General features: G+C 39.2%; 1 protein-coding gene across 2 annotated transcripts in view; it reads left to right on the forward strand.

Annotated features, from left to right (window-relative positions):
* STK32A (serine/threonine kinase 32A) overlaps positions 1 to 17,335 on the forward strand; it is a 112,118-nt gene that overhangs the window by 24,977 nt on the left and 69,806 nt on the right. For both annotated transcript variants that reach the window (XM_032477048.1, XM_032477047.1), the window contains exons 3-4: positions 7,321 to 7,376; positions 8,442 to 8,593. In XM_032477048.1, the coding sequence (XP_032332939.1) occupies positions 7,321 to 7,376; positions 8,442 to 8,593 (208 nt within the window). The remainder of the gene's footprint in view (positions 1 to 7,320; positions 7,377 to 8,441; positions 8,594 to 17,335) is intronic.

The following is a 17,335-nucleotide window of genomic DNA, read 5'->3' on the forward strand; positions in this document are numbered from 1 at the left end:
AGGAGGGGCAATGCAGGGATGGGGGAGTGGGAGGTACAAACTACTGGGTGTAAGAGGGGCTCAAGGATGGATCGTACACTATAGAGAATAGAGCCAATATTTTGTAATAACCATAAATGCAGTGAACTTTAAAATTGTGTAAAAATCTAAAAAAAGTTTTAAAGTATCCTCTTATTAACAATCACATTGGCATGACTGCATACAAGGAAATGATTGATTGTTTTACCTTTTAATTTAAGCAGTAGCAGGACTTTTTAGAATTTATGGAACCTGTAAACTCTTTTGTTCTGTGTATCTTGAATAGATACAACATAATTTATTCTAAGATTATATTTTAAAAGATGTCAGAAGCTATCAATTTAAAATCCAAGTACATGCTTTCAACCAAAAACAAAAAGCCTTTTTAAAAAAGACATAAACCCAGAGACAAAATAGAAAAGATTTATACATTTGACTATATATAATTTGACTCTATAAAATATGAATTTAATACTTAAGTTTTCTATGTTGTTAAAAATGTTTTAAAGTCAAAAGCCAAATGGACAGCCTAGAAAAATATTCCTGAGATGTACTAAAGGTTTAATTGACTTAACATTTTAGGTGCACTTGGGAATCAATAAGACTAATAACTCATTAAAAACAGGCAAAATGTATGAATAGGCAGCTCTTTGAAAAAATAAATGTACAAAGATATAAGACTTTACTTATTAAAGAAACACAGTTGACCTTTGAACAACAATTATATGGTCCACAAATACGCAGATTTTTTTTCCCCAATGAATACGTACTACAGTAGTATACTGTCTGCCGTTGGATGAATCCATAGATGAGGAACCTCAGGTATGGAAGGCAGACTACATATTACATGTGGACTTTTGACTGAGAGGAGGGTTGGCACCTCTAACCCCTCACATTGTTCAAGAGTCAACTATATAAAGTAAATCAGGAATTCAGAATTTTTTTTCACTTGTCAGATCAAGGACAGCTGATGTCACAGTGTTGGCAGGGCGATGGACAAATGTCATTCTTACACATCACTGGATAAAGGAGATTTGGTGCAACATCTTTGGAGGGCTCTTTGCCATATCTGTTAAATTGGAAAATTCACGTAATCTTTGTCCCAGCAGTTCTGCTTTTATAAAGTTAGCCTACAACACATGCACTTAAGCTGACCAAGGATGTTTGTGGTGGTCTCGGGGTAATAGCAGATAATTAAATCATCTTTGAAAGTCCATCAGTAGGCTAGATATTTTATGGTATATTTACACAATGAAATACAAAGGAACTATTTAAAGTAGATATAGAGCTATATGTACTGGCAATGAAAGGACAGAAGCAATATTATGCAGAAAGGGCTTAAAATCTACATCCCTACAGGAAGGCTAGTATGTTGTTATTGCTGTCAAAACGGACTATATACATGCAGAAAAAAAATCTCTTAAAGGATACACAAGAATTGGTTAATAGTGGTTCCAGGAATAGTTCTAGGAATAGAACTAAATATTCGGAATGGGAAGAAGACTTACTTTTCTCTGAATAATCATACTTTTTCTCATGTGTAATTTTTAGTTTTTAGTGGGCCAGACATTATACTTCTGGTTTACAGCATCTCATCTGCAAAACCACCTGTGAGTCAAATTTAATTAGCTCCATTTACAGATGAGGACCTTGTGATTTGAAAAGAGGGAGTAACTTATCTAAGGTCGCACTGCTGGTGTCCTTGTTCACTCATCAGCAGAAGGGTTACAGAAATATCAACAAGTGCAGTTCTCAATAATCTCACATATGTTCATGATTTGGTACTAAGACTGGAATCCTTTTTTTTTTTAAAGGAAAAAATAAAATATTTTCCAAATATTTTACCTCAAAAATGGGAAAAAGAATGGATTTTCTGTTTTACTTTCTAGAATGCTCTTCTCCCAAATTTCAAGTGTCAGGGTGATATACCCAAGTCTAAAAAGTGTTTCCCCCTTTTCCTTCCCTTCAACATTGTTCATTGACTAGAATGTGGAGACTGGGGAGAAGGTAAGAGAAACAGAACAGAAGAAATACAAAGCACTGGATTCCACTATCAGCATTCTTGTGTTTAGGGAAAGACTTGGGAAAGCCTGACTTGACTCATGTGATTCTAAAGGAGAGACCAAGAAGTCCCACCTTGCTTCCCCTGACTCTCCCACTGGGATTGGTGGATACACAATGAGAATAACCTTAAAACAACTTAAAAGATAGCGATTTAGGGTGTGGGTCCATGATCAGGAAGGTGTAGATGAACTTACATCAAGGTGGATTGATTCTATCCACTCCTCCACACAAGAGCTGGGCATAGCTTTGCCACAACAACCACTGTCCCTGCAGCTGGTCTGACTTTCCACGTGACTAATAAACCTGAGCCCGCCAATGAGCTGAGGGTGACTTTAGTGCTTAAGCTTTTGTTTTTCATATGACAGCCTCTAAATTCAATTTATGAGTTTCACTGGGTACTCACATGAGGGAAACAAAAGTGTGTTGAACTTTTTGACAGACTGTCTTTGTTTTCAAATGAGGTGCCTTCTTAGAGGATTTACATGTATAGTTTTGACTGTACAAGGTTTGGCCCTACTTCCTGATTTACGAACCTAACCCCAAGGTAAGATAGTCATTATGCTAGTTACAATCATGGAAAATTATTTAATCTCTGAAGCTAATCATTTCAATCTATAAAGGCTATTAAAGGGTATTGTGAGGATAAAATGAGACATAAAAAGGAAACAGACATAAACAGACTCCTCATGCAGATAGAATTTCTGTGGCTGACGAGGGGAGAATGGGCACCCATCCAAAAGAAAACCTCTAAAGTCCTTTTAAGTCATTTAGTTTTAAAAATATTCCATGTGATATAACATTAGGATTCATTCAACTTAGTCTATTTATCTGATACATCTCTCAGCAACCTTTTGGGTACCATACTGACATGATGGTGGCTAAGACTGGGATGAGAAGGACTGTGTGAAGGGAGACTCGGAGGCAGATGAGGAAGGTGTGGGAGGATGAGCGGTTTTTGCCCGTTGGCTTTCCCACAGGCCACGTCCCCTGGCCAGCCCCATCAGTGAACATGAGAACCAGGTTCTGTCTTTCCCGACACTCAACCACTACCTTCAAAACCTCACAAAAACTCAAGGTCTAACAGTGTCCCCAGATGACCTTTCTATGTTTGACACCAGAGAGCTTCTCCATGAACCAGAAGGAGAGTTTTAGAACATGAGACAATGACAAAGACACCAGAAAACAACACAGCAGAAGTTAACTTTGCACCACGCTAGACTCTGAAGCCCCAGGCGTGTAGGAGGGACACTGGTGGCTGCCCTTTCCCTCCGTGTTGCCTGTTAATATCCACGTGTGATGACAGCGGCTCATGGTGGTGCTTGCTGGGAGCTCTGAATTACTCTATTCCCTAAGAAGTAGTTGTAGCAGTAGTGCTGGTCAAAGAAGTTAGTTCCAGTTCAGATCCTAAATACTTTACATATGTTAACTCATTTCATCTTCCTACAAACCCTATGTAGTATATACTATTTTCATCCCTATTTTATAGATGAAGAAACAGCATAGAAGTAAAAGTTGCCAGGATTACACGACATGAATTGTAGGAGCTGGGCTTGGAACTCTGCAGTCTGCCTCCAGAGATTGTGCTCTCAAATTTCAGGGCTTGGCAAACTTTTTGTAAAGGGCCAGCCGGTAAATATTATAGGTTTTCATAGAGTCTCTGTTGCTTATTTTTTAAATTTGTTTATTTTTTAATTTACTTTTATTTTGGTGGGGTAATTAAGTTTTTTATTTAGTTATTTATTTCAGTGGAGGGACTGGGGATTGAACTCAGGATCTTGTGCATGCTATGCACACATTCTACCACTGAGCTATACCCTCCCCCTCTGTTGCACATTCTTTATTGTCTTTTTCGATCCTTTAAAAATGTATAGCCAGTCTTAGCTCCTAGGAGGTACAAAAACAGATGGCAGGCCCATTTTGGCTTGTGGGCCATATGTAATCTGCTGGTTAATACCGCATATGTTGATCAAAGGTTTAAAGCTATTCCATACTCCCCTTAGGCAAATCCTATATGCTGATAATGTAATCGCATTTCTGTTGACAAAATATTCCACAGTTCTGACTTCATCGCTCTCTCTCTCATTTTGTATGAATTTATGAGGTTTGGTTGCCTTTTCAATCAGCCTTTCTCCAGATTAGTGATGCTGTTGTTGGACATTTAAGAAAGGACCATTAGGATGGATTAAGAGCTTATTTTCCAGTCACTTTCAATCTGTCATTGGCTTTCTCTCCAGGTTGTATGATCATACAGAGAAGTGACTTTAGCCACCATGGCATTGGACTAGAGTCTTTCTTTGACTGACTAGAAATAAAGGCACAAATAAAATGCGGTATCTCTCAAACTTGAGGCTTGTCACTTTTCTGGGACCTTACCTGACATTAATAAAGGCAGTTCTGCTAGTAGAAATTTATCAGCAACCTGGCATCTAATCCTTTATCATTTTCATTAAAGCTTAAAATGGCTTATAAAGGGACATGGTTCATGAAATGGATTAATATCACAACGGAACGTCATGCCTTCTAGGTTACCTGTTATATGCTGGGAGATTCAAAATGTCATCACAGCATTCTAGGCTAGGCTGCTAGTGAAGAAATCACTGTGAGTTACTGGATTTGCTGAAGATAAAATCTTGGGCTCACAAATAAATCTTGGTCTTTTTTTATTTTAAATCAACTGTACTTCAATTAAAAATTAAACAAACAACCCATTCAAAATACGGGCAGAAGAACTGAACAGACATTTTTCCAAACGAGGAAATGCAGATGACCAACAGGCACATGAAAAGCTGTTCAACATCACCAGTATCAGGGACATGCAAATCAAAACCACAATGAGACACCATCTCACACCTGTCAGAATGGCCATCATCAGAAAGAACACAAATAACCAATGTTGGCAAGGATGTGGAGAAAAGGGAACCCCCGTACACTCTTGGTGGGAATGCAAATTGGTGCAGCCACCATGGAAAACAATATGGAGGTTTCTCAAAACCCCCAAAACAGAACCACATGGCCCAGCAATTCCACTCCTGGGCAAATACCTGAGAAAAACAAAAACATTAATTCAAAAAGACACATACACTCCACCATTACCAACAGCACTATTTACAATTGTCTTGGTCATTTTTCTGTAACACTTGCACAGTACATAATGCAAAACTCAGCCTTGTGTAATGAGTGTGAGGAAATCATTGCTTTGGTTCTGTCAGTCTGAAACTTAAGAGAAAATTTATAAAAGTTTTTAAGGTATTTTGACCACAATTCACAGTAAAATATACACTAACAAAATTATCTCGTACTATAGTACATATCTATCTACACATAAAACCGAAACAAAAGTGTCAGACGCAATGCTGCTGTTACTACAGTTGAGGCATTTTCTAGTCCATTCTATTCCGTTTAATTTTGTAATGATTTTTATTACCACTCAATGTATTTTATTAACTTATTGATGGGTCTTGACTCAGTTTGAAAAACACTTCCTTACAAGACCCAAATTCTCACGCTGCTCATGTTTACAAGCAGTGGTTATTTGGAGATTCTTTTGTATCTTTACAGTTTACTTTAATTTGCTGAGGCTCAGTCATGTGTAAATCCCTGTAGTCGGCTCTCTCGGAAGTGCAGAGATGCTGTCCACTACTTCAAGCCAGGGATTTTGAATTGCCAGGAAAACCAGGTGAACAAAACAGTATGTAATCTCTCCCCTCAGAAAGCTTATGATCTAGTGGTCAAAGAAACTCCCAACTCAAGGAGTCTGGGAAGATAACATATTTAGTCAAGTGAATGACTTAAGTAAGTAGATTGTTTGATCAGCATTTTCCTGGATAAAAAGGTGTTTTCTTAGCTAGCAGAGTCAGTCCCATTTTTATAGAGGAGAAAACAGAGACTCAGAGAATCTGTCATTTGTCAGAGTCCTGCCATTGTTTTCAGGCTGAGTCCAGGATTATTTGTAACAGACATGCTGCCTCACATGATTAAATGGTTTTTTTGCTGAAATAAAGTGACTTGCAAGTTCAGAAGTGATGATTAAGTCATATTATAAAAACATTTCAACCTTGAGAGAGCTTGGAAGATGAGAGGTGCCTCTGACTCACCTCTTTCCTTCAAGAGGAGCTAATTATTCTTGAAATTGACAAAATATGTCTTTTAAAGAGAAGACTGGTACCTTCTTGTATTTTGTAATCTTTTCTGATTAAATTCTTCAAACCCCTCATTTGGAATTTTGCTCATCTCAGAACTGATTTCAAAAGCCAAGAAAGAAAGTGGGACATTTTCTGCAGATCATCAGGGCAGGAAACCAAAGACTGCCACCTGTCTGGAAGAATCTACACTTTGTTGTTCTCTTCCAAAAGCATTTCATCAGCACTGACCCAGGACACCCTGCTATCTATAAACTAAACATCTCTTCCTTCTGACTCCTAAGAGTGGCAATGTAATTTTTTTTTTTTTTACTGATTTACAACCTTGTATTACTTTCAGGTGTACAACACAGTGATTCAATATTTTTGTAGATTATTCTCCACTTAACATTTAGGAGGGGAAATTTTTAAATGGCAGATGTAAAAGATCATCTCATTTTAAATGCAGCTTATACAGTAGACTTTTATACTCATGTTCATCCTCATCTGTTAGATGTCTGTGCCTTGGGGATCTGCTCATTCTAGGAACTTAGGTGTAATAGCTTCCTTCTTGGAAAAACTGAAATCACATAGATATGAAAGAATGGTTGCAGTGAGAACACAGGCAAGGAGAAGATTTTTAATGTGTGGATCCTTAGTGGAACTGAATGCACAGAGGACTAGTTTTCTTCATAATCCTTTGTGTTCAGAGACACTCCTCCTGACCTTAGCACCTATGCGAAGCTCCCCCGTTACACTGACTTAATAGTCCCACAACTTGTCTCCTTCTTAACATTCAGCAAGAGGTTTAACTGTCCACTCCTTCTGTGACTATTGAATCCATGAGCATCTCTCTACGAAGCCCTCACTAGACTGCAGGCTCCATAAAGGCAGAGATTTGAATTCTGCTCTGTTACCACTGTATCTCCCAGGACTAAGCAATGTGATTAAGACATAATAAATGTTCAAGAAATATCTATTGGAGGAACGAATGGGCATTTTAAGGTAGCCTGGAATGTTGTTTTCAACAAGGTGCTTCAGTTTAGCCCAGTCTTTATTACTTATGAGCTACTGAAGAGCAGTCGAATCACTCACAGTGCTCTTTTTGTTTGTTTTACAGTCAACTTCGACCACTTTGAAATTTTGCGAGCCATTGGAAAAGGCAGTTTTGGGAAGGTGAGACCTCAAATGATTAACGACTAGCAGGGTATAATAGCTCAGGGAACAGAAAGTCCAAGAGTGTTCAGATAATTTTATTACTGGGACCACACAAAATGATAATTCAGAGATGTTTTCATCATGGATTTTTAGAAAATAATTACCACAGTTTCACGAAAATATGTGACAGGCACCTACATGGTGAACATATCCTGTTCTCAGAACTATCTCAAAGTCACATCAGTTTACTCACTAGACTTTCAGACTTTCTCTACACTAATGAGAAGAGCAAGATTTCATCATTTTCAAATTGTACCAGTACCTTCAGTAACAGTTATCTTGTCAGCATAAATTACATCATTTCATGTGGCAAAGAGGCCACCTGATTTCTGTGTTTTCCCCACTTGTACTATATTTTTATTTTAAAAAAAAAACCTACCATGAAACATATACATATCCAGTCTAATTTTTATGAGAATCTCCTCGATTCATAGCCTGATGGTTAGTTTCTTGGTGGAGATATGCTTTAACAGACTATTTCACATTTCACATGGAACTTGCATTTTAGAATCATCTGCTGTTGACTTTATCAGACACTGTGTGAACCTCTAAAAGCATTTCAGAAATATGGACATCCTGCTTAGAGTTTCCCCAATGCTTCAAGTTCTTTTTGGTTGTATCACCCATGGTTGTCAACAGAATTTCTCTGAACAGTAATGTTCAGCTTGGCAGTTGAGCTATGCCCATTTCAGTCACTGAAAGCAGAATAAGGATGTCTTTTGTCATTAGAAGACCACTGACATTGAGGCAGCTGTCTTCCCCAAAATGCTGTCTCTCAAAAATCCCCAAAAGCAAAAACAGGCAAACTTGTTTGAGAAAGCAGAAATTTAGAAATTGACCCAGTGCAGGGGAAGAAAACGGAATTTTTTTCCTCTGAAATCAAAGCTAAGTGGCAACTTGAACATGAGGGAATTTGCAAGTGATAAGGCCTCCAAACTATGCTGAGGAACGAGTCTAGCTCTATCTTATCTCCACCATCCGTCATCTCCCTAATCAACTTCTCACTCTGGTTGGCTCCATCAGGTCTGCATCGTGCAGAAGAATGATACCAAGAAGATGTATGCGATGAAATACATGAACAAACAAAAGTGCGTGGAACGCAACGAAGTGAGGAATGTCTTCAAGGAGCTCCAGATCATGCAGGGCCTGGAGCATCCCTTCCTGGTTAATTTGTGGTGAGTGGTTTTACTGGACCCTGAATGGGACACTCCTACCTTCAGCCCCAAATCCTGTTACACCAACACATCCTGATTTCTACCTGTGTACCTGCAAAGCTCTCATTACATTCTTCGTCAGGACTTTGTTCTCCTTGATTTCTTTGACTTTATAACAAAACAAAATTATTTTATTGTCGCCAATACACACTGCTCAGTTCAGCCACCGTTATTTCTCCCTTGTTCTTGAGGTCAGTATTTAAAGCACTGTCATTACATAGGCTGACGAGGAGTGAGTTCAGATGTCTTTTCATCACTAGACATTTTTCCTCACTAACTGTGGGGCAGAGACTTTGAGAGCCAAGTATGGCACTGCTGGCAGACATGAGGTTGTTCATTCTCCTTGAAATGACTGGCAGCAAACCTGGTTTCCAGGCAGCGTATTTCTTAAGGAACCAAATGTACACCTGTGAGTTGGAAAAGGCACGTTGCTGCCTTTCTCACCAACGAAGTTTTAACACAACTGGAGCTAATTTATGTCAGTAGCTAGACGTGAAATGACTGGGATCTGCTCTCAAAGCCATTATCATAATCCAAGGCTTGGAAGATAGGGGAGAAGCTTGCATTATCTATTACTTTCAGCTCTTTTCTTAGGTCTTTATGCACTCACTTATTTTGCTTTACATTTTAATGCATCTATTATGTTAAGAGCCAGTTCTTAAAGCTAATTCACTGTGACTTATTTAAATATGCATACCAAACAGTTCTTACTTACTAGCACAGGGGGGAAAAAAGTCTTTATTCAGAGAATACTAATGGAAAAAAAAATCACTGAAATGTCACTGTGTGTTTAGGCAGATTCCACTGGAGGAATCAGTGCATAAAACCTGTCTCCCTCCCTCTTTAATTAATACAGTTCACTTAATACACAATTTACTCAAAGACTCTGTGCCGCCGTTGAGAAGAAGATGGTTCTGTGTGACTTGGAAATAGATCTATTAGAGTTTATGCACTACTCAGACATGGGAGGCTAATTTCGGCTCAGCCTCAGTGTATTTAATCAGTATTTCAGAGTGGCTTATTCAAAATGCTGCCTTGTAAAGAGTTAAATGGATGCAGCACTTTCTTTCCCATCCTTAGCAATCATCAAATTGCTGTTTTTCCCCCTCTCTTCACCCTGAGAATGATAATCTTCCCTTTGTTCAGAGTCACATTTTCCTTCTTCAAAAGTTCAACTAAAAAAAAAAGTTCAACTAATTTTCTTTTTTTAAGACTTTGAACCCTTCAGAAGGACATACTTTGCATCTTGCCCTTTCATGCTTGTCTCTCATCGCTGATTAGGCAAAGTTGGTTTCATTCCATTCCCCTCCCACTCCCCTCCTTAAAAAAAAATAACGTTAGTGTTATGAGACTTTAAGCTGGCCAGAGTATAGAGGTTTTGCTATTTGTGGTGTCATTCCAGACAGCATTCCTTCCCCCATGCATGCTGACTTGGTGATAATGCAACATACATCCTCTTCTGCCCTTCTCATTTCTGACACTGAATCTTACAGTAGAACCCTGGTGCCACTGACAGAGGAGAGAGAACAGACAAGTCCACCCCCAAGATTCTAGCATCACATTCAGAACACGAAACTGGGAAGGGAGCATTCCAGAAGTACAGCAGAAACCCCTTTTGTCTTTCAAACCTTGAGATACAAGAATTCAGAAAGCATTTTTATTCCTTCTAATTAATGCCTTAGTACATACAGCATAGTAAATGTAAGTGACTCTCCACAACTATTAAGCACCTTGCAGCACTTTGAGAGGTGAGGCTATGAGTAATTTTATCATTTTTAAGTCACATTGATTAAAAAATGGTAAGGTAGGGTTACTGTGTGTAAATTGAGTGGTTTCGGTGAATCAAATGAGATTAAGTGCTCTGCCTGGTGACCAGCCCATCATCAGCATCTCACAAACGGTAGTTCTTTGCTTCCTTGCTCCATTAAGGTGTAGCATTCTGAACATGCCCATCACTGATGGCCCGTGTGGACACCCAAAGACAAGTTTGTATGGTGCTTGGTCCCAAGGCATCTTGGAACGTGGTGTGTGTGGTGAGGGAAGGGGGTGAGTCTTTAACTCAATCTCCGTAAGAGCTTTTCTTTTTTTTTTTTTTCCCCACCCTCTGACTATACAAATCAAAGGGAAAAAAAGACTCCCCAATATATTACATTCATTTTAATCACGATTTGTGTGTCCTGGGTTTAACTAGACTTATCTTTACATCCCCAAAGTTTCAGGAGCTGATTTTCTTAAGCACTGATTAACATAAGAGCAATACTATTTTTTTTTTCAACTTCTCTGTAACCCCACTGTGTGCTTCATTTTATTGATATGCTACGTAGGTCTCTCAATTTTGCTTTCAATCATTTTCTAATGGATGCTCAAAAAGCTCCTAACCCCTGGGGATGTGTTCAGAAAATTCTGGTTGAAGGAAAACAAATTTTCTCTTTCAAACAGGTTTTACACTCATGTTGAGAATTGGTATATGTACATGTTGATATAAATACATATACACATGATCTTTGAAAACTGTCCTGCTCATTGCAACTTGGAGAACAAAATCATACAGAAAAATGAAAATTCTCCAATAATCCTATCACCTCAAAACAACCACTCCTAACAGTGTGTATTTCCTGGTAAAATGTCTGCACTTAGTTTCTGATTTTGATTATGGGTAAGCACCATTCATTCCTTTATTTGCATATACATATCCTGAGCATCATCAACAAATTGTAATTAGGGTCGCCAGATAAAATACAGGATGCACAATAAGATGTGAATTTCAGAAAAATAACCAGTGATTTTTAGTATATGTCAAGTATCACACGGGACATATTTTAACTGAAAATTACTCATTAGCCAAATTTCTCATTTAACTGGGCATCTTATATTCTTATTTGCTCAATCTGGGGACCCTAATTGTACCAGAGACCTGTACCAGGGGGTTGCAGTGATGAGCAGGAACAAAGCTCCTGATCTGTCCCACATTATCATGAACTCTGAGAGGCTGATTTTAGTCCAATGGCACATAAATATATAAACTGAGAAGGGACCAAGTACAAAGAGGGGTGTGGGGTGTGTATGTTGAGGGGTTTCAGGGAAGGAAGGTTGCTAGTCTGGGAGCAGCAGTGTTAAGGCTAAAGAGCATTCTGAATTATGTCAACCTCCCCAGTCTCCATGGACCTGGGCTTACTGAGAACAGAGTCATCAGATAAAGGCCATGTTATAAAGTGAAGGCTGCCTGACAGGGCTGGCATCCAGGAAAAGCAAATAAAATCTTCCTGCGAGCCCCTCCCTGAGGGCCTCGAACAAAGCCCTGGCAACCCTCAGCCTGCAAACCAATCACCCCGGTCCTGCCCAGCCCAGCTGGGTCCCCAGGTGGCTTTTGTTAATTGAGATTAAGCCTGCAGCTGCACACAGCTCCTCCTCTGAGCTCAGAGCTCTCCTCACCCCCGTTCTCTTGTTCCTGTCAACCTCAAGGGTCTGCATGTGGTTTCAAGAAATGAGAAGACAAGATAGTCTGTTTCAAGTGGAAAGGACCACTTGTACTGGGAGTGTGAAAAGGGAGTCCTGTCAGATGGCTGAACAAAGCCCCATAAATGGATTCCCTGGAAGCAACTCCATCATCTGTGACTCAGAGCGCCAGCGTCTCTTCACAGAATCAGACACTGTGAGAACTAGGGTAGCCTTCAGACCCCAGCATCAACCCTAATAGCTTCCTGGTTTTATTACTTTGGGTTTTACATATATGACCTCATATTTGTCCCAAAGACCTAGGTGGATGAGGATTATTCTTCCCATTTTACACCTGAAGAAACTGAGGCTGAGAGAGGTTAAGCCATTTCCCCAGAGTCTCACAGCCAAGAACTGGCAGAGCCAGCATGCAAACCCAGGAATCTGGACTTCAAATCCCCTGCTCTCCCTGCAACACTTTACCTCCCCCCAACCCCCACCATGGACATCTTCTGAGACTCCCTTACAAAATATCTAAAGAAGTGGAGTTTATTTTGTTTGTCATCCACATCCCACAAGAATACAAACTCCACGAGGCAGATTTGTTTCTACCTTGTGTTCAGCGCCTCATTCTCCAGTTCCTACAACAGTGCCCAGCACACAGTAAGTGCAAGATCAATATACACTGAATGAACAAATGAATGAATGAATGAATCGAGTGAATTAGCAGGGGGATTAGGCTCTGGCTCCTGGTTTTTAGCTCTTGTCCCTTCAGACCTCTGCCACCTCTGGCACACTCAATTAATCACACCTGTTCCAGGTTCTGTGCAGGTCCCCAGATCAAAGGGACCAGAGTTTGAATCCCTGTGTCACCACTGAGTAACTGCAAATTAAGTACGTGACATTGTGAATTTTCTTGGTTTCTTCATCTGTAATTGGGAATAACAATATCTGTAGCAGAAGAAACCACTATGAATAAGAATACGTATATAAGGCACCTCACACACAGCAGCTGTTTAATAAATGACGGCTTGAAACAACTCAGTGGGGCCCTGCCCAGAAATGGAATGTCCCCTCTGCCCCCATAGGCAGAGGCAATTCTCAAATTCCAAAGTGGACAAGTGCACCTGGACTTGAGCTGGCTGGGGCATTAGAAAGTCTTTTCTTCTAAATTTTTTTTAACTTAAACAAACTCTTTGAATATAACATACCTATTTTGTATAAAATATGGAAATACAGGAAGTTCTAATGAAGATAATAAATACCATATTCCATCACTCAGAAATAACTGCTCTTACTAGTTTCGTGTTGCTGTTGTAACAAATCACCGCAAACTTACTGGCTTAAAACAACATGAAGTCCTTGAGGGTAAAGCTACTTTCATAATGAAATGAAGACATTTTCCTTTTGCCCCGCATGATCAGCCTGTGGTGAAGTTCACAGGCAAAACTAATCAGAGCAATGATTATCTAGAAGGTCACACGTGGAGAACGTTTGGAGCAGTCGATTCTTTTATCTTGATTGTGCTTCTTATATGAGAGTATGTATTTGTACAAAAATTTTTAAATGATAGACTTAATATCTGTGCGTTTCACTGCAAATGAATTTTCCCTCATTAAAAGAGCATGAAAAATGTTTTAAAAGCACGAATGTAATATCTTACATTTCTGGAGGTCAGAAGTGCACGATCAGTCTCAGTGACTGTCAGCTGTCAGCAAGGCTGTGTCCCTCCTGGAGTTCTAGAGAAGAAATGGTTTCCTGACCTCCGGCTTCTTGGCCACCCACATGCCATGGTTTCCAGCCCTGTCCTCTGTCTTCAAAACCCGCAACCTCGCGTCTTCAAACCTCTCTGACTCTGACTCGCTGCCTTCCTTGTCCATCTTTTAAGGCCTCCTGTGATTGCATTGGGCTCACCTGGTGATGACGATTCTCTTTGGATCAAACTCCAGCCAGGATCAAACTCCCTCTTATCCACTAGGCCTCTACTTTGACCTATGAAGACTTGAACAAAACACCAACTCTGTTCCTAACAGCTCAAGACCCATCCTTAGGATGACCCTAACCCCCTTAAAGTGCTTGCCTGAGAAAACTCAAGGCTGCCATAAAAATTTACTGTTTGTTCCACCAACACCTAAGGAGAGGGCCCCATCTCCTGGCCCCAGTGGGAAGGGAGGAGCCTAACTTCTGTCGAGTTTGTTAACAAACCAACCCTTCCTTCCTGGTTTTTGTAATTTTCCACTTCCCTGGCTCTCCTGAGCCTCCACCGGGCTCGCTGTCCTCCCTACTCCCTGATTCTCCCTTTAGAGTACCCAGTCACTTCTGTCCAAATCAAAATTGAGTTCAGTTCACACTTGGCTCTTTTCCTATTTTTTTTAATTTTATTTTTTATTGACGTCTAGCTGATTCACAGTATTAGTTTCAAGTGTTCAGAAAGTGATTGAGTTATACATTACATACATACATACATACATACATACATACATACATACATACATACATCTACTTTCAGACTCTTTCCATTCTATGTAGTCTTTATTTTTATTTTATTTTTTTACTCTATCTGCTTTAGACAATGTTATACTTAGTTTAAAAAAAGAATTTTGGAAGATCTATTTTTTTCTTTTCAATGCACTGGAATAATTTCTAGAGCATTAGCTAATCTAATCTTTAACGATTTACTGTCATTCATCTGTGAACATTCCTTGCCATGGTGCTTCTATTGGGGGTAGTTATTTAATAAATTCCTCTATTTACCCAACAGAAATTGGTCTGCTTGAGCTTTTTAAACAAATAGGATAACTTCTGGTAATTCTTATTTCCCTAAGAAAGTATCCATTTCATCTAGGTTTTAAAAATATTTGCAAATTACTCTCTTCTGGTTTAAAAATTTTTTTCTCTATTTCAATTGTTATGGACTCCTTTCCTACTGTAATAGGATATTACTGACTAAAATCTGTCCTTACCACTTTAACTAGTATCCAGTTCTGTTATCTTAGAAATAGATGATTAAATTAGGGATCTTGAGGTTAGCCTGAATTAACCAGTGTTGTCCTAGGAAGAAGTTGTCCTTGGGTATGGCCCTGATGAACTTGGATATGTGGGGAAGAAGGGAGCAGTCCCCAAAGAAGACCTGAGCAGAGAACAGTGTGATTGTGTGGCCAATGCCTAGTAATTGTTCCATATAGTTGTTGACTGACTGACTGATGGACTAATGGCCAGGAAACTGGGTCTGTATAATGTAGACATTCACTTAGTCATTTACTCATCAGTATTACAAAGGATTCCTTGATTGCAAACAATACAAGTTGCTATTAGAAAATTTAAGCTAAAAAAAAAAACTTATTAGAAGGATATAGGGTAGTTTACAGAGTAACACAAGTAAAGCGGAATAAGTAGGTGTCAGGAAGGTGAGCGACGAAGGCAGTTCTGGGACTCTAGGTAGCAGGAACTAATGGACAGGCTCTCAAGGCTGTCTCGGCTGGGATGCATCAGCTCCAAACAATTATTTAACCTCCATTACCCACTCAAGGTTCAAAGTCCTGGGAGAGAATCCAATTGGCCTTGCTCAGAAAACATGCCTGCCCCTTGGTTAGAAGAAAGACTGAAATAAATAATGACTCTGAGATTGTTGGCCAGAGCAACCTGGTGAATAGTTGTGGCATTCACTGAGGTAGGAAGATCTGAAGAGGAGCAGAGTCATGAAAATCAAGAACTCTCTTTTAGCTATATGAATTGTGAGTTACGTCTTAGTCATCCAAATAGAGCTGCTGAATTGGGGCTAAGTCTGAAGATCAGAAGTTCCAGAGTCCAGTGGGAAGTCCAAAACACCACGAATATGGGAATCACTGTCGTATGGATGCTGTTTAAACCAGAGACTTGGAGGGAGCATCTTTGGAAAGAGGTTAGAGAGATCAACAGGCTGGTGACTAAAGACAGAGCATTTAATTGTTCTGACAAAGGAGGAAAACTTAGGAAATTATACAAAGAAGGAACTGCCAGGAAGCTGGCCATCAAGCTAGGGGTAAATCAGGAGAGGGAGGCATCCTGGAATCTAGAACAGAAAGTGTTTCAGAAAGAAAGGCATGTGAACCATTTCCAGCACTGCGGAGAAGACGGGAGTAAGGACACAAAGAACTGACCATTCACTTGGGAGGATACAGATGTTGTGACCTTGATAAGAGCCAACTCCAAACAGTTGTACCAAACACCAACGGAGTGGCTTCATGAGAATACAGGAATTGAGTCATTTTATTTTGGGACAGTGGAATGCAAAATGTTTTTGTTTGAGATTAATTCACGGTGTCACAAGTAGCAATAGTATATTGCCACTTGTCTATCACATTTCATTGTATGAATATCCCATGATTTACTTATATATCTCACTATCAATGGGATATCTGGGTTGTTTCCAGTTTGAGACTTTTACAGATAGTCTGGCTATTAACATTCTGGTTTGTATCTTTTGGTAAACAAAAGTACACATATTTGGGGGCATAACACTAGAAATTAAATCACAGGATCCTAGGATTTATGTAGGTTTAGCTGACAGTTTTCCAAAGAAGCTGTACCAATTTATATTCACATCAGCAAAGTTTAAGAATTAAAGTTACTCTAAATCCTCACTAACATTTGATATTGTCAGTTTCTTTACATGTAGGTGTTCTAGTAAATGTGTAATGGTATCTCCTGTGGTTTTAGTTTGGATTTCCTGGGTCACTTTGAGTTTGGGCACATTTTCACATGCTTATTGGCCATTTGGAATCCTCTTTTGAGAAGTGCTTTAGTTTTTTGTCCATCTTTCTATTGTATGCCTTTCCTCAATGATCCATAGAAGTTCTTTACATATTCTGTATACAAGTCTTTTTATGGATATAAATTATTTGCCCAACCTGTGGCTTAACTTTTTAACTCCATTATCAAAAAGCTCGAAATTAAATATGATAGAACTTACCAATCTTTTCCTTTATGGGTAGTGCTTTCTGTGGCCTCTTTAGGAAATCTTTGCCTATACCAAGGTCAAAATATCTATCCTGTTTCTTAGCAGCTTTGTGGTTTCAGCTTTTACATTTAGATCTATAATCCCGGGTCAAGATTCATTTTCCCCCCATATGGATACCTAATTAACCCAACACCATTACTGGATCTTTAATGCTTTCCTTACTGAATCACAGTAACACATTCGTTATTAGTCACGCCACCATATATATGTGGGTTTCTAGACTTTGTTCTATTGATCTACTGTGTACCTTTATACATTTATCACACTAC

The sequence above is a fragment of the Camelus ferus genome, chromosome 3, assembly GCF_009834535.1.
Source record: "Camelus ferus isolate YT-003-E chromosome 3, BCGSAC_Cfer_1.0, whole genome shotgun sequence".
In the NCBI taxonomy this organism is placed as follows: domain Eukaryota; kingdom Metazoa; phylum Chordata; class Mammalia; order Artiodactyla; family Camelidae; genus Camelus; species Camelus ferus.